Source organism: Hesperophylax consimilis, chromosome 11 (assembly GCF_061612785.1).
Source record: "Hesperophylax consimilis isolate HC1 chromosome 11, BYU_Hcon_1.0, whole genome shotgun sequence".
NCBI lineage: Eukaryota > Metazoa > Arthropoda > Insecta > Trichoptera > Limnephilidae > Hesperophylax > Hesperophylax consimilis.
In genome coordinates, this window is record NC_142846.1 from 6018816 (window position 1) to 6044925 (window position 26110).

At 32.9% G+C, this 26110-nt stretch overlaps 1 protein-coding gene and 1 non-coding gene across 4 annotated transcripts in view; both read right to left on the reverse strand.

The window, feature by feature from the left end:
- Positions 1-26110, reverse strand: part of Pif1A (PFTAIRE-interacting factor 1A) — a 291214-nt gene that overhangs the window by 34447 nt on the left and 230657 nt on the right. For all 3 annotated transcript variants that reach the window (XM_089637233.1, XM_089637232.1, XM_089637234.1), the window contains one exon: positions 3652-3756. In XM_089637233.1, coding sequence (XP_089493359.1) covers positions 3652-3756 — 105 coding nt within the window. The remainder of the gene's footprint in view (positions 1-3651; positions 3757-26110) is intronic.
- Positions 7060-7131, reverse strand: TRNAM-CAU (transfer RNA methionine (anticodon CAU)). The gene has a single exon. It is a non-coding gene; the product is annotated as a tRNA-Met (tRNA).

The following is a 26110-nucleotide window of genomic DNA, read 5'->3' on the forward strand; positions in this document are numbered from 1 at the left end:
TTGATCTGGACATCGTTTACTTTCAACAAGACGGCGCTACGTGCCACACAAGCAACGAAACCATTGATCTTTTACGATTGAATATCAAAATAACACCTCTTATTGGAAAACCCTCTTTTAAAACTAAATGTAACAATAAAAAATAATCAGGTATGTAAGTGAGAAGAATTATTGATAAAAGAAAACAAAATAATAAATGGACATCATTGCTAAACATGATTATTTACATATTTTTTTATGTTACTGTACTTAAATTCATTATGTTGTCATGTACATATTAAGCAAAGTGTTATGTATGTATGTTAGGGTGTATCGATTTTTAACTTTTTTTTTGTTTTCGAATTCCAAGTTGAAAAAAAGTTGCTACTAGGTACCACAACTTACCACAAAAAATTTTGGATTTTTTTAAAAATGTTTAGGTCTCCCGCACAAGGCCCAAAGTTTTAATTTTTTTCAAAAATTTTCAAATTTTTTTAAAATTTAAAAAAATAAAATCGTAACTTTTGTGTTTATTCCAAGTTAAAAAACAGTAATATTAGGGAATAAAAATAAAAAGGTAGTTTAAACTTTAAGAAAAACATGGTTTTTATATGTACACAAAATTACAAAATTTCATCAAAATTAACAAACTTTAGGGCTTGTGCGGGAGACCTAAAATCCATTTTTTTATAAAAAAAATCGTTTCTTACTTATTTTTATGCCCTAATATTACTGTTTTTTAACTTGGAATAAACACAAAAGTTACGATTTTATTTTTTTAAATTTTAAAAAAAATGATATTTTTTGAAAAAAGTTAAAACTTTAGGCCTTGTGCGGGAGACCTAAACATTTTTTTTTAAATCCAAAACTTTTTGTGGTAAGTTGTGGTACCTAGTAGCAACTTTTTTTCAACTTGGAATTTGAAAACAAAAAAAAGTTAAAAATCGATACACCCTAATGTATGTGCGTGTAGCTTGTATTCGATTTACACCGTACGCACTTCACTCGAGTAATCAAGAGTATTATGTGACCGGACAATTCTTCCTGATATAGTCTTACAGGTCTTCAAACTCTTCACCCTTTAAAGTCAAATAAGATGCCTACATGGAGAAATATGACTATTTGTAAAGAATTGAGAATATTTTCAAATTATTGGTAATACGGTTAAAAACGGGATTGCAGGCAGTTTTCTGACGAACTTTTTTTTGGCAAATTCCTAAAATATTTTAGTTGACTTCTTTTTGTTGTGTATAAAATTAAGAATCATATATAAGCAAACAAAAAGTAATAATAATACTGAGTAAAAAAGAGAATAATAAAACCTCAAATAGTAATATTTAATCAATGAACAGAATATTAGCGGCTCTCAAACGAAAATTTGAAACAGAAAAATCAGAAAAAGATTCAGTCGCAAATTCATAGCAAATTTGAATTCATAGAACCAGAGTTACACGGTACGCACAGACTATCGAAATTAGCATTTCTGAATGTAAGTAATACTTAGATTTTGACAACATCTGAGAAAAGTGTCTGTTGCTAATATATTAAGAGGAAGCTACAAGCTTGACAAACGGAGTCTAGAAACGTTCGATTTCAAGCACATAACTGGTTTTTATTTATTTTGTAAATAATTTTATAAGAAAGCAAAAAATTTAATCAAGCGAAAATGTCACAGATAATCTTAGCTATAATACTGTATTTTTTTAAAGTTGTTTCCTTTATACGTTCAAACATTTCTATTGAAAAAAAAATATTTTTTAGTAGTTTACATTTATATTTTTTATTGAGTAATTTAATTTTTTTATTTGTATTCTACTCAAGTGAAACGATATGAAAACCTTTAATTTATCTAAGGCATATTTTTGGTATTCATAATATACACCAATTAGTTATAAAGATTAATCAAAATAGTGATTTGGCATTAAGCTTCGCCTTGAGAATCTCTCCAATTTATTGGTAATAATTCCAGTTAAAAACGAATTAACAGGTTTCCTGATAAACTTTTAGTAAATTACGAATATACCTATTATCATGATGTCGGAACACGTGTTCATGAAAATCTGAATATTTTTTTCATTACGATAAAAATTCTTTGAATCGTCATGACAAATTATCAAGGCAAAACGATAAAAAAAAATCGTGTGCAATTTCTCTCTGTGCCTACCTAGTGCTTAAATAGCTTCATTTTCTTTCCTCGTTACTTTCAGCTTAGTAGGACAACTTTTGATTTTCCAAAACCCTCGGCATTTGAAGGGTTATCTCAAATCAAGACGGTACGTGGCGACCAGAGATAAACCTTTCAGCGAGAAGCCCATTCACGCACGTCTAGTATCTAAGCAAGGAAGTACCTACCAGTTAGTAACATGTTACGCTAAATGAAAATATAAATACACATGTTCAATTAGTAACTTCCGCCAGTTGAATGAGTTGCTGTCGATTCAAGAAAAGAAAATTTTACACAACATGGAGATTTTTTTTTTACAATGTTTTTTTTTTTTTTTGGAAATAATATTTTTAACCCCTTGGCAAGATGAGAAACATTATATCGCTGTTGCGTCATTAGTTGCAAGCTGTGGGTTAGATGATTTCATTTGTAAAGCGTTAATTGGAAGATGATTTTAAAAAATCTTGTTTTAAATTTGAGTGCTTTATTTACATCGGCGTGAAATACGTACCGTAAATTTTCTTCGTAAACCACGTTTTTGACATTGTTTACTATCTACACATCTTTGTTCATAAATGTAATTATGCAGTAATGCAGTCAGGTGTCACTGTCGTGAATAAGAATGCAATTTATAAGTTTAGTGACAACATCTGAATAGCCGGGTACATCCTAACATTAGGTTTTATTCCCTCGTCTCTTAGTCTCCTTGCCTTTCCCACTAAATGACAAATTCCATACTATTTAAAAAAAATAAAAGTAATATATTCACTTTCTAACTTAAATACCAGTTTTTTTTTATATAAATATCTTTTTCATGGTTAAAATAATTTGTAATGTTTTCATTTTTCTAAGCCCTCCAAAAATCATAGCAATTTGACTAGGTACGCGTGACGTCATACGTACCTCGGTGTACCATTACCACAAGCGTTATGAAATCAAGAAATCTCAAAATAAAGAAAAAATAACAAGAAAAAAAACATGAGTACCTTCTTTCAAAATAATTTGTATACCGCGATATTGTCCGCATTATAAATTATGCCTATACATAGACATAAAAATTGATACATACGTATATATCTATTCAGAATCAGCGTTTTTATTGATCTATATGAAAATATTTTTGTTGATACATATGAATATATTTTTGTTGATCTATATGAATATATTTTTGTTGATCTATACGAATATATTTTTATTGAACTATATGAATATATTTTTATTGAACTATATGAATATATTTTTATTGAACTAAATGAATATATTTTTGGTGATCTATCCTATGGATATATTTTTAAGTCATAATATTTTTCACTCAAGTTCACAAACATTCCATTCAGTCTCATAACCTACATAATTCGGGCAAGCCGTAGTCCAACTGACTTCGGGTAGTGGCTTTTAAAAAAAACATATATTTTATTTTCTGACAGCGAAACCTATGATTACTGATTAGTATGATAAAATTTTGTGGTAGATTATTGTTATTTTGTTAAATAAGGAAGAATACCAACCCTGGAAGATCTCAGGGTTTGAATGATGTCGTCCCGTCTCTGTATCTCGTGTTCGAGCCTGGATATCTGGCCCTCCATGAAGTGGAGCTGGTCAGCTACTGCCATCTGTTGACAAAATATATAAATTAAAATAAAATGTAGAATAGCTCTATTTCCTATTGTTTCAGCAAAGTTGTGTGGTGATGGAAAAGTTAATAATTTCATTCAATATTAAGGACGGGTTGTTTCGCGTAATTTGAACAATTCATCATATTTCAAAGTTAATTTGCAAGTTCTGTGAATGCTCTATTCAAGTTCTATTATTATATCATTACTGGCCAGTTGCTTAACAAAACTAAAATAATGACAGAACTTGAATAACACCTTCACAGAACTTGAAAATTAACTTTAAAATTAGACGAATTTTTCAAATTCTGTGTCCTAACTGATTTATCATATTTATAGTATTACTAGTAGTTCTGTGAATGGTCAACGTCACGTCAAAAAAGTATGTTTCTAATTGTCTCTTCTTTAATAAATCAAAATCAAAATTTCCTCCGAAATCGTAAGATTTGTAAGCATATCCTTAAATATTCATACAGATTTCAATTTAATGTAAAAAAATTTAAATTTCAAATAAGGAATTATACAATTTGTCTAAAGAATGTCACTATCTTAATGACAATTCTTTTTTCAGAATTTCTTTAGACGGGTAAGTACCATAATGTGCAAATAAGAAAGTCCAAATAAACACGACCATTTCACATTTGAAAAATGAATATTTGCTGAACCATCTTAACAAGCATCTTTTTAAATTAGAAACAGAACGCATAAACAAATTTACAGAGACCAAATGCAAAACGGTTGAGTAAAAACAGGACATCTCTACACTCATTCAATAAAACAAATAAGCACAACTTCCACGGTAAGTTCTACGAAGTATAATAATTGTTATATTTTGTCCAGTACATTGCACAAACATCAGCATTTTCTGGCTTTGCAAAAGACGAAAGAAAATGTTTGATTCGAAAATATTACCTACCTCTCTGTTGTCGATAATAAGAAGTGGACGATTTTTACTACTCACTATTTTTGATATCATTTTTATTGATTTCAATCGCAGGCAAATAACAATTTACAAGTAAACACAAGCTACAAGTACATAAATAGGTACCTACTACTCAAAATTATGGAATCAAGAAAAAAATACACAGCAGTTTTGGAAACTCATTATTGCATCAAATTTTAAGAATTGTTGTATTCTGATCTCAATCTTATAAAACACTTAGGAACTCTCCTACAATAACTCCAAGCACCGAATGGAGAGATAATAGAAACGTGCGTGGTTTTAATTATTAATATCTGTTTATAATTCACTTTACGATTATATTCCGTCTGCCCCGTAGCGTTAGTAAAACGTTATAGTAACGGAATGCGAAGTAGAATTTTCGACAAACATTTAGTTGAAACAATGGCATGTTAAACTGTGTGTCTACTTTTTTTACGATATGTTTAGCACTTAAATTTCTGACGGCCTCAATTAATATAGAAACTGTACATTGTTTTTGCAGTGTCAATATTTTGAACGTAAAAGGGAGAAACGTTTTGTTCTCACGGAAGATATGATTCAAATTTAATAACAATCAATAATTTAAATTCAAAGACAAATAGATGTTGAGTTTTTTTTCAAATTTTAACGATGTGTTTGTAATACCTGTATGAACAATATCCCATGTGAATAGAGATCACATGATATTATATGGGAAGAGGACTTCGCTTTTTCTAATGTCATTCTCGAGAGTCTCCGACTTTTTCAACATTGACTACTGTATACCACAATTGTTAAAAAACTACATCTCATTCCGGTGCAAATATATTGCGTTAAGAGGAAGCTACAAGCCAAAAATGTGTATATTCTTGGTATACCTTATATCGTAGGTAATAGGCATTAAAATCGCTTGACAAACGGAGTCTAGAAACGTTCGATTTCAAGCACAAAACTGGTTTTTACTTAATTTGTAAATAATTTTATAAGAAAGCAAAAAAGTTAATCAAGTGAAACTGTCACAGATAATTTTAGCTATTAAACTGTATTTTTTTAAAGTTGTTTCCTTTACACATTCATACATTTCTATTGAAAAAATATTTTTTGTAGTAGTTTGCATTTATATTTTTCATTGAGTAATTTAGTTTTTTATTTGTATTCTACTCAAGCGAAGCGATAGGAAAACCCTCAATTTATATAAAGCATATTTTTTGGTATTCATAATGTACACCAATTCGTTGTAAAGATTAATCAAAATAGTGATGATTTGGCATTAAGCTTCGCCTTAAGTATTCCTCGTGCGACTTCTTATACCATTCAAACAACTTTCTAAACACTCTTGTCACTAATAAGAACAAACTTTTCGAGTTTTGCCAGCACAAACATATGCAGACTGAATTTTTATATATTAAGATTATTTTAAGATTTAAAAAAATGTGCATAATTGTTTGAAAACGAGACCCCTTGTCAGCTTACAGCGCCCGGGAGTCTTTCAATTTTTAACCATCATGTAGTCGACTCGTCTCGTATAGATACAAAATGCTTACATATTGCACAAAAGATGACATCAAAATTCTTTTAAAAATTATAAATAATAATAAATAATAAATAAATACGTTGGTAGAGCATTGTCCCGGAAAGACAAGGGTCCTGGGTTCGAGTCCCAGATGTGACAGTTTCCTTTTCTGATTTTTCTGTTTCAGATTTGCGTTTAAAAATCACTAATATTGTCTTCAATATTTAAATTATAAATAACTATTTAGAATATTCTTTCTTCTGTAGAACCACAATCAAAATCAATATCAATCATCGTCTACTAAGAAACTTTGAAACTTTTCATATTCCTTTGCAAAGAACCAACTTAACCTTCTCCCAACCGCTTGTGCGAATGTGTCGAGTATAATATAACATCCACTGTAATGGCTAGATAGCGTACATGTTCATCGAAAGCCCTCAGAATTTTACAAAATTTCTCAAACATCCCCTATTTTTTTACTTGACCCAAAGTTGATTTTAATATTTGGATGATTTTTATAGCGCCGTTTTTGTGCAAAATCACCTCAAGGGCGATGTTTTTATTGTTGTTTACATATTTGTTTATTCTTACTTTTTGGACGGTTGGTATATATTTTGTTTTTAATTTAATTTTTGTATTTTAACCTTGTGTCTGTTTTGAACATTATAAATAATAATTTTAAAAGTAATGAACCGATCGTCCATCTAGGAGGCTAGTTACCAATTCACAATTTTTTCTAGCTTCAGGGTGGGCAAAAAAACACATAAACGCTAGAGAAACCAGAAACACATATTAGTTTCATAGGCCATCATCAGCCTAAAATTTGATTTTAAAAATAAGTGTTAAAATTAAATTTATAAAAAAGAATTAGCAGAACGTGGTTTCGATCCACGGACCTCTGGGTTATGGGCCCAGCACGCTTCCGCTGCGCCACTCTGCTCGTTAACGAGGGGGGCCAACATAAGCTTTTGAGTTGGACTTCATCCCCCCCGTATAAGGTCTACATGAAAACAATATGATACAAATGTTCTTAGCTCTAAACCTACAGAACAGCCAGAGGATGTCTTGTGATGTGACACCTAAAATTATCCATGTTTTGTTATTTGCAATCAGATATGAATACGCTTACCTACCTAAACGTTTTCTAACTAAGGGAAAGTTTTTATTTCCACACGATTAGATATTTAACGTACCATTAACAGGAAAGAAACCGTTGAAATGAGCCTTTGAAATATCACATGACGCCTCCACAAAATGCCCTGAACTTAATAGGGAAAGTAATTTAAAAGTTCTTAATCAAATGGCCAAACATTTAATATTTTCATTACGTATAATAAAAAGAGATTAAAACTACAATACCTTAGTTACTAAAGAAGGAACGAAAAACACAAAACTACCCAACTCTTATCTCGAAAAAATAAGTCGTCACACCTCATGTCTTAAATGCGCGGAGAAAACTTACAGATATAAATTATTAAAACAATCTTTTCAAATTAATAGTAATCTGGTTAAGGACTGACCTACAGCAGGCCCTAAACGAATGAATTGATTAGTTTCATGCAAATAAGTTTAATGTTTTATTTTGTTTATTTTTGACTGCTTTTTTTCTCTTCTGTTTAGCTCCAATTCATCAGGGAATCCCCTTCCGTTCTGTAGGAACTAAGTACCTATGCGTGACCGCCGCTTGTGGTCTATTTGTATTTATTTAACGGATGTTGCCACTCGACTAAAGGCAGAACACGAATAGCCAGTGGGTAAGTAGTTAGATGTAGTAGGTACTTAGTTAGTAGTCGGGTACCTAAATAATGCATTCTTGTTGATTGTAGAGCACGCAACAAGCTACCAGAACCAGATGTTAGAAGGTAAAACATTCATACATTTACTCGGTGGTTGGCTTTGTTGCGTTGGAATAGTCTAGATCAAAAGAAGTCTTTTGCACGAGGCAATTCAAATGAGTTTGTACGGGTGTTTTAATGCAATGATTTTGCCTAATATTTTAAATTAAAGTCACCTCCACGTAATACTTTTAAGTGAATATTTAAAAAAAATTGGAGGTTAATTCAGGTTTGTAGGAAAAATTTTGTCCAGCAAAGCTGCCTCATGTGTGCGTCTCCCGGTTCTGACCTAACGTTTTGTATTTTAATAAGAATAAGGAGCATCAAACATTTGATGAATTATTCAATTTCTGTGAAATAATCAGTATTATGGACATGTTGTTTCGGAGAATTTGAACAATTCATCAAATTTCAACATTCATTTTCAAGTTCTGCGAAAGTTTTTCTCAAGTTCTGTTTCTATTTCAGTTCTGTCAAGCAGCTAGCCTATAATGATATAACAACAGAACTTGAATAGGACTTTCTCAGAACCCGGATAAAGGACGAGATGTTTCGGAGAATTTGAAAAATTCATAAAATACAACATTCATTTTCAAGTTTCTCGAAAGATTTTTTAAAGTTCTGTTTTTATTTCAGTTCTGTCAAGCAACTAGCCTATAATGATATAATAACAGAACTTCAATAGGACGTTCACAGAACTCGCAAATGAACGTTGTAATTTGATGAATTGTTTAAATGCTATGAAACAACCCATCCTAAGTGTTACTAGTACAGTCTCTGCCAAAGTTAGGAAAATTATTCGTCTGAAATCTTCATTCTTATTGATCAATTTTAAAATGTTGAATAACCGTCATGAATTTTTTTGTATTGAATATTTCAAAGATCATGTTAGAGATGTTATTGCGAGCTGAAAACAGTTGCGTTGTCCGGTCAAATCGAGACAAAAATGAGAGTGTGCGCAGTAGTTGTATGTTAATATTTGAGAGTTGCATTGACCTGCACATTCCGGAAAGCTGAATTATCTTCAAATCAGAACTCACTATTCGAGAAATACGTTAATGTACAGATTTTCTACTTTATATTAAAGATCGTAAAGTTCTTTCACAGCAAATAACACATAAATCACGTGTGTCATTACGATTGAAAGAATTTAATTTCTTAGAAAAGCGAAACGCTTTTATCGGAGAACGTAGACATTGCAGCGTAAAGACGCTGCACATTTGCCACAACATTATTCACCACTGACTTTTCCTTAAACAAGATGACCGGACATGATGGATTACTTTTTACAATGAATCTATAGAATTCTTCAGATTGCAATTATTATGCAGACGCTGCGGACGGTAAAAGTTTTCAATATTGAAATTCCAGAAAATGTTACTGGAAGTAAGTATTTTGTCACCCGAAGCACTCGTTGGAAAACTGTTTAGTTTGCTGTGGGTTAAATTTTCCTTTTAGTTTGAAATAGGCTTTATAAAAACGCAGATGAATTGATAATATTATGTACGTGCGATCTATAGTATAAAAATTGAAGAGAAAGAGCTATTTGACGGAGAAAAATAAGTACGGCTTTTATCAACATACTGTTTAAATATGTGGTGACCGCTTGCCCATTTCATAAAAAAATATTAGTCATTTAGAAGATGGCCTTGTCCTAATAAATATAATGGACGAGATGCAAAAATTTTATTATTTTAATAAACATTATAATTTATTAATAAACACGTGGTTTGACTTCCTCATAACATATTCGTGCTTTACTGATAGTTTATTGTGAACTTTGTCAATTCATTCTTTATAGGCCTACATCTACACACCCGATTTTTAATATATCAGTAAGTTTTCTCCGTGTATAAAGTAGAACGCCAAAACTCACCGTTCGAGAGTTATTATTACAAGATTATCAAATTTACCTATATAAACATATGCTTGCACGTAAAATGTTATTTATTTGATATCACCTATAACAAATGTGTTATAGAAATCAAGCGGCCAGTTAGAACTGATCCAGAATGAAATCATAACAGAACTTGATAGAACATTCAAAGATTTTGAATTTGAACTTTGATAAATTGTTCAAATTCTGTGAAACATTTGACCGTTAACCTTCGGCGAGCCAAGTAGCTTTACAGCAACTTTGAGGTTACATTTTACGGAAACGGCTACCGGCTAAAAAATACTTGATGAGAATCGCATTTAATATTATGAAATCAACACATTGATATCAATTATAAATTAATATATTTAAAATCCGTTTCCAACAAAAGATCCATTTATAAATTACGAGACATAGCTAGTCGCTTTCCCTACCTACCAGTATCTTGTGTGTATTTATCTAAAGATGTTGTAACATATTAATTGCTTTTATCTGAGCTTGATGTGAAAATATTTGATGTTATAAATCAGCCAAAACGCCTTGCTTCGGATCGATCCCTAGTTTCACTTTTTAACCAGATCTCTTGGACCTGCAGCTTCTATTAAATACCCGCTAGTAAATCAATGGGATAATTAATTCTCAAATTTACATCCATTTGGACTCCAGAATAGGCGAGGAAACCTGAACTATAAAATAAATCTTCTGACGTTGATATGAGAGAAAAAGTAGAAGGCCTGACTCGTACCTACAATAATTTATACGCACTTGTGTATAGAGCACCTTCCGTTTCCACTATTTTATTCATTATTGATTTGTAGGTAGGTACCTTCTTTATTATTGGAGACTAGCACACACCCATGAAAAAATTGTGAAATTGAAAGTATTTATATATTTTTTTAAATGCCTTTCAAAAGAATATCAGAAATTTACCACCGTTGGTTAACTTGAAAAATTAAATTACGTCATCTGTCAAAAATTTAAACAAAAGAAATACACTATAATTTTTTATTATTTTTACAATAACTCAGCACAGATTCCTGTGTCATCTTGGTGGATGCTGTGTGGGGGTCTTTTTGAGGAGAGGAAGGATCGAACATGGGTATTTAGAAAAACAATGATAGGAGGGAGGAAACATAGTCGAGTTGTTGAACTTAAGAACAAGTCGTAGAAGCGACCCGTTTTCATATAATTATTATAATTAATCGAAATTAAATAATTTCGGTGCCTACTTTATCGCTTGTCTGAATCTTTCCCACAATCAATACCAATAAATCTTAGTTTTAGACAGTTCTAGAGTTCATTCAATCCAGGTTACAAAGAAAAACAGAAAGAAATTATATATTATTTTTAATAATTATCTAAACAAGATGCTGCTATAATATCATATTTTAAGGAAAAAAATTAAAATTCTGTGAAAGCTTTTTCCTCAATATGTAGATTTCCTAACTTCTTGGAATGTCATAACGTCAGAACTAAGTAGGTATCACGTCTCTAACCATTGTTAAAGTGCCAGATGAAGAACCTACCGCACTTCTGGTAAATTCTGCATAATTTTACAATCGTGAACATCTTCAATTTGCAAGGCGTCCATCAGACGTGATTCCGTTTTGTCCATTTTACACACAATCGAGCGAAAGTTGCGGGTCGGAATAATAAACAACTTGGACTTCTTGAACATCGTGCATTGCTTATTATGCCAACAATAATAAATAATACAATGGGCAGCTCGCTGGGAACGACAGATTTGCATGTCAAAGGGAATGCTGGGCGGCCATCTTGTTTACGAAACGTCACTTTGTGCGGGAAACGAATGGACAAACAAATGAAATCGAAAACAAAATGGAACACTAACCGGTGCAGAATAATTAGCTTTTGTTAGCACCTACTGACCTACCCACTTTTATAAAGAAGTGCTTAAAATGAGGGAGAATATTGAAAAGTCGCATCACTGTTGAATTTAGCAGCCACTTCTAATTGGAGCACAAAAATACCTGAAAAATCCCTCACTCTGTGCAGAAACTGGCAGAGCGTTTGATATATTCGGATTGCCATCCTTATTGCACAGCCTCAGGTGACAATGCTGTCATTGTTCTAATGGTATTGCAATGGAAGATGTTCTGAGGAACTAGCGTCATTGATCCTGTAGGCGCCGGTGCACAGTACTACATAGTCGGGTAACACGCCAAATATTTGTAGGTACTCGTACATAGTTGACATTTGTCACATGAGAACGGATCGTTTGTACGATTCGTTTTTCAGTTCAACAACTCGGCTGTAGAATGATTTGCCGACCTCTCTCCTACAATATGAGTCTCTTCAAGACCCAGTTTTATTCGTCCCTTTCCTCTAAAAGACCCTCCACAAAGATGACGTAGGCTCTGAGAGAAATTGCATGTTTATTTCGTTGTACAGGGTTTTCCAATAAGAGGTTTTATTTTGAATAGCCCGCTATTTCGGTAGATGTTACTTTTGAAGCTGTCATTTTATTACATTTGACGAGCGTAAACGTATTAGAACGATACACGCTTCAACAACGCATTGAAATTATTAAAATTCACTCGAGTGAATCAAATGCAAATCATCTTGAGTGATGAGGTCCATTTCCACCTCGGTGGCTTCGTCAACAAGCAAAATTGTCGCATCTGGGGTTCGGAAAACCCAAGAGTTATTGTTGAAAATCCTCTCTATCCTCAACGTGTGACTGTTTGGTGCGGTTTATGGTCCGGCGGAGTCATTGGACCTTACTTTTTCGAAAATGAGGCTGGAGCAACAGTTACGGTGAATGGATTGCGCTATCGAGAGATGATTAATGATTTTTTATGGCCGGAATTGGATGGTATTGATCTGGAAAACGTTTAATTTCAACAAGGCGGCGCTACGTGCCACACAAGCAACGAAACCATTGATCTTTTACGATTGAATATCAAAATAACACCTCTTATTGGAAAACCCTATATATTTAAAGTATTAATAATTTATTACTGACTGTGCAGTGTATCGATAGAGACACTCATTCATAGCTTTAATTTTTAAGAAATTTAGCATTAATTATTGATAAAATACCTTTTATATGTTTAATTTTGCGTTTTCATGACGTTTATAGCTAACTAGGATAACGTCAAGGAATGGGAGTCGGCAAGAAGGGAAAACAATTAAATTAGCAAAATCAGTTGAAACATGTTTATTGTATTATTAATTGAAACTCAACATGGCACATGTTTCTACAGTAGAGCGCGTAATGTTCGTTCTACGATCTGTCAATACAAGATTATAGCGTCTAGAAAAATCTTTTTTACTATCGCTAAAAACACCATTTATCGCTTTAATTCGCGAAAATATCGTTAATGCTATGAATGGGTGTCTCTACTGATCGATATTGTGAATTTAGCTTGAATTCTTGATGGCGACGGTAAACGCAAATGACAGATGCTTCTTTAATTTTATCTGTGGTTATGTTCAAGATCCGGTGTTGCTATTTTTTATGATTAAGTAATTAAAAAATAAATTAAATTATCCTAAATCGTAAAATTAATAATAATCATGGGAAGCAAATGTTTTTCATATGGGCACCGATACAGTTTGCATACGGGGATCGATATGAAAGAAAGCATTGCTTAAAAATCCCAGAAATATTTATCATTGGATTAGGAACTAGGTTTAACCAGAGGGCATGTGATATAATGTAGACTTTTATATATTCTAGACCACTTCTATTGGTTGTATTTTTCCTCTTTTCATTATGTTTAATCTTTGATTGATCTCCTTCATGACTTTCTCCTCGTGATTTAGCTAATAGGCACTCGTTCTTCTCTCAAATACCAACTGCTATTTAATAATTTCACTTTTACGGTGTTCCTTCTATCGTTATAATCTGCTAAAAACAATACTTAAAAATAACAGCCCGCCATTACCATTGGAGAGATTATTATTTGAGAGTTATTTTACACCCTGATGTAAGGTGTTGTAAGTATGTGTGTCGTAAAAATTTAACTGGTCAATAATTCCTAGAATACTGTCTTTGATGATGTCATTAAATGTAACGGAAGATGATATTCGCGAGAAATTAATAGCTAACGCATTGCAGGGGTTTATAAACTTCTTAATTCCGCGGCCCATTGTTTAGTAGAAGAGCAAACCACTTCACAGTAGTGAAGATCGGATAATTTTCTTTATTATATTATTTCTAGGTAAACTTCATTAAGTTTAGTTCTTAAACCGCTGACATTCTGGTAATATAATATAATAATAATAATAATAATACATTATGGTAATATATTTATGTGCGTTAAGACTTATCAAATGCCTTGCCGGAATGAATGCAGAGTTTAGGAACATAATATTTTATACAATGTTCTATCAGTTCCAGAGAAGATAATAAGTGTGCGCCGAATATTTAGCAATTTTTTGTCATTATTTGGTGTTGTCACTTTCTTCTAACCGTCGGGAGACCATTAATTTTTACGTGATGTGGATTCTTTCTTTAATCATGTCGTTAATTTTCACGATAAAAACGTTAAAAAACAAAATTACTACTATAATTTAAATAGAATTTTTTTAAGACCCTGAATTTTGTTGTTGTTCTCTTGATGTGCATTGTTCGACTCTTTCAGACCTTCGTTCTGATTAAATTCGTAAAAATTAATGTGTTAATAAAAAAAATATCGGGTTGCGACCCACTGATAGAGAACATCTGAGTTATGCGATTGGAAAAATGCTTCCACTTAGTAAGTATCCATTCTCGTGCCACACATGAAAAAAAAGACAGTGGAGACTCCCATGCTAAATATTGCTGATGTTTCTCTCTGACCTCTCAATTTCTTTCACCTTGCCGGTTGCATGACCAAGGTTTAATAAATTACTACAATCATTACAAGGATAGCGTCATCTTTTCCGGTTATTCTGAACACTGAACTGTGAGGCTTTTAATGGCTTCGTACATACGATGCCTTAACAACGCACTGAGCCGCTCCCAACTGACAAGTAAGATGATTACTCAATTTGGGAGGCGGGTATGGGTACCACCGTCCCGGAACCATATATTAGTCTCTCTCTCGTTGCACCGCACTGACCCCCAAAATAAAGTTCATGAAATAATGTTTTGAGGCTTTTCCTTCAAAGGACTAGCCCTTCTCAGATTCCTACAATGATAATATTATTATTATCTATTTCCGTTTGAAGTGCCTCAGTTAATGTTTAGCAATTACTTGCACATTTATAAACAAGCAAAACGAATATAATATCAGTCGCAAATCATTTCATACATTCTTTTGAAGTTTTGCTGCAAAATATGTAGCCGCGATCGTACAAATATCCTATAGAAAAATAAAAATATCTGTATCTTCAAATATCTACAATAACATTTACTTTGCATTTAGTTTTTCTATGTGTAAATATACCAAACTCTTACAGAAATACAGAAAGAGAATCGCACCAAGTACCTAGGTATGTAGGTAGTATGTGTTTAGTATAAATACGGAATACCGAGTAAAGAATATTGGTAGGTAAGTGAGATTTATTAGAAAACTTTTGTACTTCGCACATTGTTTTATGACACATTGTCTGAGTGGGTACTGAAGAAACTGTTCATTCGAGATAGTCGTTAAATTGTACGCTTTCAACTGACATTAAAGAATTCAAAATTGTAGGCGCGGTTGAAGTAATAAACCGAAATTAACATCTACGTAGTGAAGGTGTAATTTCCCATTGCACAAATATAATTCCTTTTACACTTAAGTGGCTCTTTTGAGATCTTAGTGTATACTTACTAAACTTCACACTGATAAACAAAAGCACTCATGCGCTTATTAAGAGTCATAAAAAGTGGAGATTTAAATTCCAATAAGTCTCGTAAAGAAGTGAAAGAATGTTATAATCATTGATGGGCAGGGCCAAACAAACAGTAACACTTTTATGCTCACCCCTAACCAAAACACTTAAAGGACTAGGACTAAAATATTCACTTTTAAAATTAGAAAGAACTTAATCGAACAAATAAAGACGAAAAGTTCACAAACATCTCAGGACACAGAAACCAACACGTCTACGTAACAATTTGGACATTTAACGACAATATTAAGTACTGTCATTGAATGTCCAAAATACTGCAGAAAATCCAATAAAATATTTCACAAGATGCAGTAGGAACAATTGTACAATGAAGGTTCTTTATATTTTTTCCCACACCCATATACATGGAATTGATGGGATCATTGTAGTGCAGCAAGGTAGAAAGGCGTTACAAAATACGGATTACCATCTTGAAGTAGTGCAAGAGAGATTCTGGCTAAGGCTACCAAAAAATACCAATCCTAAGCTCGTCATCTGAAATAACGCGTCATCATCTGATGTTTGCATTAGACACGGGAAGAAAGCAACAGCATGATCGAAGCGCAGTCTACAGGCAATAGTCGATTCCAAGAAGTATGAGAAATGACTGACCAAAACGGCGTATTCACACAAGAAAAAACCAATATTAACGTAAAAGAAATCTGGTCAATATTATGCAACATTGTTGATAATCTCCACTTTATTGCACTTCTTCTGCTTGTGGTTGGGGATAGTTGGTGAGGTCAAAGTGGGATGTTGAGATTATTCAGCCAATCGATGAAATCGGGAGTCACTTACTTCAGCACAGATGTGCCTCCGGGAAACTGATGGAGGATACATTCTTCTAAAATGTGTTTTGTTATTTGAATATGTCCACATTCACACAATTCAACGTCATTTAGGCCCCATTTATGCATCATATACGCACAACGGCTGTGACTGCACCAGATGGAATTGAGTGAGGACCACGTCTTGCGAGGGAGAGAGAACAATGGCAGTTTAATAGTTGGATCCACAACAAGGTGCTTGTTTTATTTTATTTGTTCATAATATTATTGGTTTCTATGTCAAATTTTGCAGAGACCGGCTCTGCTGGATGATTAAATTCTAAAATTGTACAAGCAGCCCACGACAAAACGGTCCAGTCCCTACTCAATCACAGCCCGCGTTACACGAGCCTGTTATTACCCGGATTGTTTTTCATGTAATTAAGTAACCTCCACTTTCGATTTGTTTTACTCGATGATGACAGGCTGCTTACACTTTCATTCAATTTAAACTGTGGTTAGGAATAGGTCTTTAACTCCATGAAAGTTATGATCAAAGGTAACTAAAAGTGTGCCTACAATTTAAGCCGATTATCTTACTGAGTTATATTTTATTTTAAATCGGGGTTTGAACCCTTGTGCTTTTTCATATTGAACTAAATTTGCCAACTTAAGGTTTAACGCGACGTTTGTTAAAATCTACGTGTTTTAGACGGCGTTAATTTGAATTTTATTCTTCTCTCAATTCTTTCAAGAAAGGCATACAAATACAATATTGGATTGAATCATCAAGAAATCATAAAGAAAGAGGTAGTTTTTAATGATAATAGAATTCTCATTATGTCATTCAGACCCTAATTTGTGTTAGAATCTTTCCTTGCACAGCGTCTACATTTGTTTTTACAAGTATTTGTGGTTAAGTGACATTTTAAAAGAGCTATTTTGTTAGAATTGTGTACAATGCTGTACAACCAGGGAAACCACATAGCGACCAGCGACCCGGTAAGGTTATAATGAGATGCGGATTGGAGAAGGGAAGTTTAGAGGTCTAAGTGAAACATTCAGAAAAATAAATATAACGCAACAATTTATCAGTTTTTCTTTCAATAAAGATTAAATAAAAAAATAAAGACATTTTTTTGAAGCACATCCAGGTGGAAATGATGTTCTTATTTTATGTTATTTTCTGATACTAAGCAGAAGTGATAATTTTTAAAATATGTAATTTTTTTCTCCTTCCAAGTTAATACCATAAATTTAATGACACTGTGTAATTCTGAATAGTCCCATAATTCAGCATCATACTCAACTACCACGCAAATGGTGTAGTGGGCATCAATCAAAGGGCATGTTGCAACAATCTCGTTGGAAATGTGTCAATTAATTACCAGGCAGGTACTGCAGAGTTCAATAAGATATCTGGCTGCTCAGAGCGCAATTAACGACACTGCATACCAGGTTATATTTAGCTCTATAACTCTTTGCTGTGCAGTTCGCAATCACAGGCTATGATGGCAACCTTGACTCACATAATATGTTCAACTCAACCGTTGCACCGCTGCATCCGTTTGTCCATTATTCACTCACAAAACGCAACTGATCGTCAGATAACGCAGTTATTTATAAACCCTATAAAATTCAACCAATATTCAATGATTTAACACGAGATAAAATAATACATTAAATGAATTTTTAATAAGGTTTTAATTTATCGCAGAAAAAAATTTACGAGTTATTTTCTGCCCTCTTCCTTATTTCCGATACATACTTTAGAGTGAGGTCATTTATTATATTATAATTCCAAAGTGCCAAATGTCATTTAATAAAGAAATAATCCACTGGCGCCGAAGCAAATATTTGATTTCGTAGATAGTTCTAACATGTTATAATTAATATGAAAATGTATACAAGAACGTTTTGCTGGTTTATTTTAACAATGAAATGGAAACACACACCTGCGGGCATCGGTAATAATTATGCATGCAAAAAGTGTGGCATATTGTTAATGCGAATTTAATTATGATATTTTTAATTGCTTTTAATCGTATATCCGATTTATTTTGTTTTGTATGTTAATCAAAATTTACAATTTTAACCGCGGCAAAGATGTAATGCATTGGCATTCTCTGAGATTAACATACTTTAAATGTATGTTAGAAAATGAAATTTATAGAATAAAGATGAACTTTTAAAGAGGAACATAAAACCATTATGGAATTACCTTTGACAAGACACCAAAGGCCAGTATGAACATCCTAGAAGCTAACTGGCTGAAAAAGGTTCTTCCTCTGACCGAGGAAGAGACGAACTGACAGATTGAAGAAGGGCTAGTTGAGAACAATTGTGGAAAATGCCAATTACAGCCCTCAAAGCAGCTCCATTTGCAATTATGTTTAGTGTTGTTACAAATGGTCACACAATATATGAAAATCAAAACCGTCCAGTGTCTCGTATAGATTCAAGTTACCGTTAAATCATTAAAGAACCTTTCGAAGGATCCGTTGAACTAACAATGCCTCTTCGCTTCTCGACTTTTCTGTGTACGAGAACCCAGGCTGATTTATTATTCCAAATAGATCCAGATGATGCTAGAGATACTCGAAATTCGCAACTAGTCAAAAAAACAACATTATTCTCTGATTCGAGATCGCTGACACGACAGAATAAGTCGACGAAGGAAGATATCCAATTGGACCATTGTCAGTGAGATTGGCTCCATCTGGCGATCGCTCCGTATATGACCAGGTACCAGTGTGTATTCAGTTTTTGCTTCACATAGGGACTATAATTACGGTGAATTAATCCGTGAATCGAATATGACTTGCTGATGCCAAGAGCGAATCAAACGGATTTTAAATTAGTTAACGCTAACATAAGACGGTGATGAATTCTCGCACAAAGAAAAAATAAAACTTTTTAATCGTAGTTGGTATTGGTATACGGATCAAGATATGATTTTAAACGTTTTTGCTGTCAGAATCAAATAATATTAATTTACCTAACTGTTGCAAAGTATTACAGCTTCTTTTTAACAGATCTTTTTTCTTACCATCGGAGAACCTTTTGCGAATCAATATCTCTTGCATTTTTAAAAACATCATCGTATGGTATTCAAGACTTTCAAGGATAACAGTTGATTTTTGGGGTGAAGATGATGTCTCAAGACACATCATCATTACCCCAAAATGAAGATGATCATCTTTATTTTAATGTCATCTTCTTGTAAAGTCTTGAATACCATATGATGATGTTTTTAAAAATGCAAGAGATACTGATTCGAAAAAGGTTCCCCGATGGTAAGAAAAAAGATTTTTTGACAAGTTTTGTCAAAAAAAATTACTAAATCAACGCAAATCCAATCATTAATCTAACTTTTGATTCATGTATACAATTACAATCCATATTAATTTAACCTTTATTTATTTTATTTTATTTGGTACATTATTTTTTACAATTTATGTTTTCCAGTAATGTAGGCCTCACTGGGTGGCTTGCCCGTGCTGAGGCCTTCATTTTATAATATGAAAATCTAATCTACATATATTGCGTAGATTATGTCGCTGATTTTCAAAACATTTTAATGACAGGCGTTTCAAAGGTTTTACTCATGCAGAGTAGTTGAGACATTACATCAATTGAAGTTGTAATTGGAATTTCGTGTACATTTATTAGTACACGTAAAAGGTAAAGCAAGTGGAAGATACTTGAGAAATTATTAGTAATGGCATTCATAGATAATACAATAGTAAAACACCTATTATTTTTTATACATCTTTTCAGTGTACAAATAACAAACAAAGAATGAATGAAACTAGTAACAAAAGTTCAGACGCAATTTGCTTGAGAATTGTTCCAATCAATTGATAATATAATCAACTATGAACAGTAATACAACATAGTGAAATTTTAATTTTCTAATACTAAAGGTCGATAACATTTGAATACAAGTTAAATCTATTAAATACGTTACGCCACAAGTTTTATTATTTGCTGCGCACGATTTTTTTTTACCAACCAACAACCTGCATTATACAATACGTCGAAGTATAGTGGCTCGGTAACGATAGGCAATATTTAATTTTTCTCATAGTAAAAACATCAGAATGGCATTCAATTGTTAAAACGATACATTGATGATAAATTAATACCTCTTTCTCCTTACATTCTTACAACATCCTGTTTGCTTTCTCATTCAACTCTCCCATTTCTTTCAGATATACGACATTTACCGATGTTGTTTACAGAAATGCTTACTAAAGCCCTCTTAAGTAATTATATACACCAAAAAATCTATATTTACATTTGTGTCTTATATCACCACGAATAAAGATAAACACATAAAAATGGCTTGGCAAACCGAGTATCTAAATAGTCTAAAGCGCAAATGTTGCTTTTATATATTTGTGAATAATTTTAAAAGAATTTAAGCAAGAAACAAAGTTAAGCAAGGAAACTGTCACAAATTATCTTAATAATAATAATAATTGGATAATTTGTAGAGCGCCGTTTTTGTGAAAAATCACCTCAAGGGCGCTGTACAGTTTATTTCCTAGGATCTACATTTGTTATTTAGACCAACTGTGCCAGCACGAGGTTCGTCATCCGTTCAGGTATGTGTCTGCCGCCAATATAGCGCTGACATGTGTCTGCTGCCAATAAAGAGCGCCGACACAACATCCTCACCAATAAATCGTATTTTTTTAATTGTTTCTTTTATGGATTCATAATTTTTTTAATTGTTTCTTATATGGATTCATAATTTTCTAGTAAACAAACATGTTGTTTCTAGTTAATTCGTAGTTTATGAAGTAAGTAACAATTTTATTTTAAATATACTCAAGTGAAACGATAGGAAAAGCTTTAATTTCTACAAATCGTATTTTTTGGTATTCATAATGTAAACCGATTCGTAGTAAAGTTTAATAGAAATTAGTGATTTTACTGATAGCTTCGTCTTACGATAATATTAGCTTATTGCATCGGATTTACGACAAAAACATTAGCCAAACATAAATTAATTGCCCAATTTCAATATCAAGTTTTTTCAGCAACGTTGACTTCCCACGCTCGGATGATTGACCATTTCATTAGATAATAAATCAAATATCAATATTGTGATGAACTTATCCCAAATTTGCAATGTCGATAGAAATGATTCAATTTCTTGTGAGGATTTCACACAGATAATATTTCTAGAAAGTCCCTGGGAATGTAGATACCAAAGTTTCCGAGAAACCTAACCTAACATAATAAAGTGGAATTTTTTTATAAATATAGATCTTAGTGGGTCTGAAACTGCTAAATTATTTTCTGACGTCGTTATATTATCTGGACCGCAATGATTTTTTAAATGCTTAAGTTACTTTTATAACATGCAATTAAAGTGTATCTCATTACTAGATATACAATTATGTAATATGTTTGGCTTAAATTGGTACCAGCACATTCTGCACGACGAAGAACTACACGTATGATTAATCTATATCAGTCTTTCTCAAAGTGGGCGATAACGCCCCATTATTGACGCTGGAGGCTTTCAGGGGTGCAGTAGAAGGCTCAAAAAAAATTAGAGACCATTAAGGTAATCTAGAGGGACGACGGCAGAAAAATTCTATATACAGGGTTTCCAATAAGAGGTGTTATTTTGAATAGCCCGCTATTTCGGTAGATGTTACTTTTGAAGCTGTCATTTTTGTGACATTTGACAATGGATTTTTAAAAATGGAACGATACACGCTTCAACAACGCATTGAAATTATTTAAATTCACTTGAGTGAATCAAATGCAAATCATCTTGAGTGATGAGGCCCATTTTCACCTCGGTGGCTTCGTCAACAAGCAAAATTGACCCATCTGGGGCTCGGAAAACCCAAGAGTTATTGTTGAAAAGCCTCTCTATCCTCAACGTGTGACTGGTTGGTGCGATTTATGGTCCGGCGGAGTCATTGGACTTTAATTTTTCGAAAATGAGGCTGGCGCAACAGTTACGGTGAATGGATTGCGCTATCGAGAGATGATTAATGATTTTTTATGGCCGGGATTGGATGGTATTGATCTGGACAACGTTTACTTTCAACAAGGCGCTACGTACCACACAAGCACCAAAACCATTGATCTTTTACGATTGAACATCAAAATAACACCTCTTATTGGAAAACCCTGTATAAAAATCCAACGGAATCTAGCTAAATTAAATAATAAAAGTTTGTTTTACTTCGTCTAAACAAATATATGTTGAAACAAAACTAAATAAAACACTAATAATGGAATTATATATTTTTTATCACCGTTATTGGTTCCTCATAGTTTGTATGGAAAACTGTATCGGACTATCCATCTTCAGTTCGTGCCGTGTTTGTGGCATTCAAGTTCTAACAAGTTTTAGAACAACGTAATAACGTTCAATAACTGTTTTTTATATGGTAATGTAAAAATGTATGTTAAAAAATATGGGTGTTAAAATTAAGTAAAGATCCAAACCAGAAGTTGAACCTGATTTTGGTTATGGTTCAGATAGTTTGGACTTTTAAGGACAGATGGCAGGTTGTCGTTTTTCTCCCTCCACCAGGTTGAGATTAACAAAACGCCTTGTAACGCCATTGTCATTCTCTTCTGCATTTTCACTTTTAAAAAAAACAACATATCAGTCCGTTGAGAAGAAACTAAAATAAATATACAATGGGGGCACTAGATTTTTATTAAATCTCTCTAAGTGGGCGGTGGTCGAAATAAGTTTGAGAACCTGTGATCCATATCGATTAGTTTGGCAAAAAACCAAACACAATGAATTGCAAGGTGCTGGTATTATGTTCGCCTGAAATGGAAAGTCAAAGGATTAATGATTTGATTGTTGTCTCGACGACCAGCTAACATTTATTATTATTACGTATATCAACACCTGGCTCTGTGGTAAAACAACTTGCCCACGAAAGAAAGTAAACAGTTCAATCTCCGAGGATCGTAAATCCACCTCGAGATTAAGTCAATTACGGTAATTATTATTGGAGAAAGTTTGGCCTTTGCTTTTTTTAAGCGTTTAATGTAGAAAAAATAAATAAAATAACGTTTAATGTTAATCTACTGAAAGATGTTGATAATGTTAATCAATCATAGTCAAAATCAAATACGAGTACTATGGTCGAAATAATTCTTTTTTTAAATACACATATGTATTTGAATTTTGATTTTGTTTTCTTGAATGAATAAATTATTGAATGGATGTGGAAATTAACCAAATTCCCGACATCCGATTGAGCTGAAATTAGACAGATAAACTCGTTGTGGATGACAATGCATTTTGTCTACTTTTTGTGACACACACACACACGCATTTCTTGGATGACATTATAAACATGACAGTTTATATGCAATTAAGATTTGGCATAAGTGATAGAGCGAATTACACATTTTAGTCAGTCTCTGGGGAGGAAGGTTTAATCCTCAGTCAAATAAAAAAGACGTATTTTTTAATACATCTATTAATAAAATTACTTTGTTTATTGAGTTGATTTATATATATTTTGTATTACGTTTCATTTTCTTGTTCTTATTATTTGGGGGTGTCATTATTTTACATTTCAATTCAAAAGAAAATCAAAACCGTATTACATCAACGAGAACTGGTAATTACATATTTGCAGATGTCGCAGTGCACTCGAAATATCAGATTTGGGAGATATATGAGAAAAATCAACTCTCGGAGAGCAATTTTAAAGCAGTTTTTTAAAGTACTTAATACATTTGCTAGGTAGAAATTCGCTACTCAATACAATATTGTGGCTTATTGAGATATAATTTTTTTTTAGTAATGTGTTTGTCCATCTCACCTAATGAATACTTATGTTTTTCGATGTCTACACCGCAAACAGTCAAAGTTTCTCAAACAATAACCACCAAAACAAGTCAATTTGAAATAAAATTTCTACTGATGGTAGGTAAACACTTAATTAAGTCATCATAAATAATGACAGAAATTTCTAATATTCCATCAACATTCTACCTTAGTCAAATAAAAAAATAATAGTGTGTGATTTGACAACATAACACGAAAAATGCAAGACTGTAACCGCACCCACCTCGTAGAAAAAAAGAAAGTGAATTTTACCTACTCAGATGGTTCTACTAATGAGAATGAGGACATTAAAAAGATTCGGTGACTATGAAAGGTATCTCACTTGGACCACACAATTGAACATGTGGGTGGATTGTATAGAATAAAGATACCTACATGGGAGAACTTACTTCTACCTATATGAGAGCAAATCTGTAACGTGAAAATGTGGTTCTATTGAAACGATACAAACATATCCATTGATATAGAAATGACTTGGTTGAAAAATCATCTTATCGAAACAATTGACGATGACCAAATGGCTCACCTAACCTAACCTCCATTTAGCGGTGTTTTCAAGTGAAAAACGTCATTTTATAGCAGATCGAATGGCCTTTTATCTCTAGATCTAGAGGTTGCGGGTTCAAATCAAAATAAATATGTAGAAAAGGACGTGGTAAAAAAAGAGAAATATCAAAGAGGAATACACTCTCAGTACAAGCCTTGTGAGAGGTTGGTAGGTGGGTAACATGATGAGATACCTAATGAATAATGAATAGCCGGGTATGTACCTACTTCCTAATCTTCACCTTCCCACTTTTTGAATCAAAGAACATTTTCCGAAATGGAGCTGCCGTCGTCACACTGGCTCCGCGCAGTTAGTTGTAACTGTATGGAACAAATTAAAATTATGTTACAAACAAAATTTTCAATTCAATTCGTTTTTCGTAAATGCGAAAGGCTCATCTAGAGTAGTTAACATCAATGCAAGCCTATACTATTAAACTAATAAATTATTGTACATCCGGAATGAAGAAAAAAACCTGTACACAGCCTCTGCCATAACTGAACTTTGCCTACATAATTAAAATTTACAAATAACAACTTTAATTTATTCAGTGTAGAAATAAATTTCACTATCTCGGCAGTTATTTTCGAATGTTGACATTGCAAAGGTTCGGTTCGGGAAGGTTAAGGTTTAGTTAGTGTACTTTGACTTGAAACGAAAAAGAGAAATTATGTGAACCTTCTTCTATTTTCATCTGCCCCCATCCTATCTGCCTTCAGATTTCGATTTTTTTATGTAGTCTGTAGGTACAGAGTTGTACCAACACGAATTATATCAGAGTTTTGTATTAAGAAGGTAAGTCCGTAAGTTGAACTTAGTAGCCACGTCTGTGCTAGAGCAAGAAACTATTTATGCAACTTTCTGGACTCTTTGAAGAGGAGGGTTATTTAAGCTGTAGGCTATTTTACAAGTATTACAAGGGAGAGTTCTTTTAGGAACTACGGATTGCTCCACTGTGCATCGCTGCAAAGCCGTGAGGCATCCAAAAGGGCGCATAACATTGGAACCATAGGAGCACGTTTCATTGTCGAAATATCAGTAGAACAAAGACAGCAGTACCATCTGAGGTCATGTTCACATAAGGATCGTTAGGCGCCCATTAAGATATAAGATAGGGTAATCCGCAAACAGATTGGAAGTTTTTGCACCTTTTTGAGACCTGCTACTTTCGTATCATCCGGATTAAAAATTTAAAAAAAACGGTAATAACATTTTT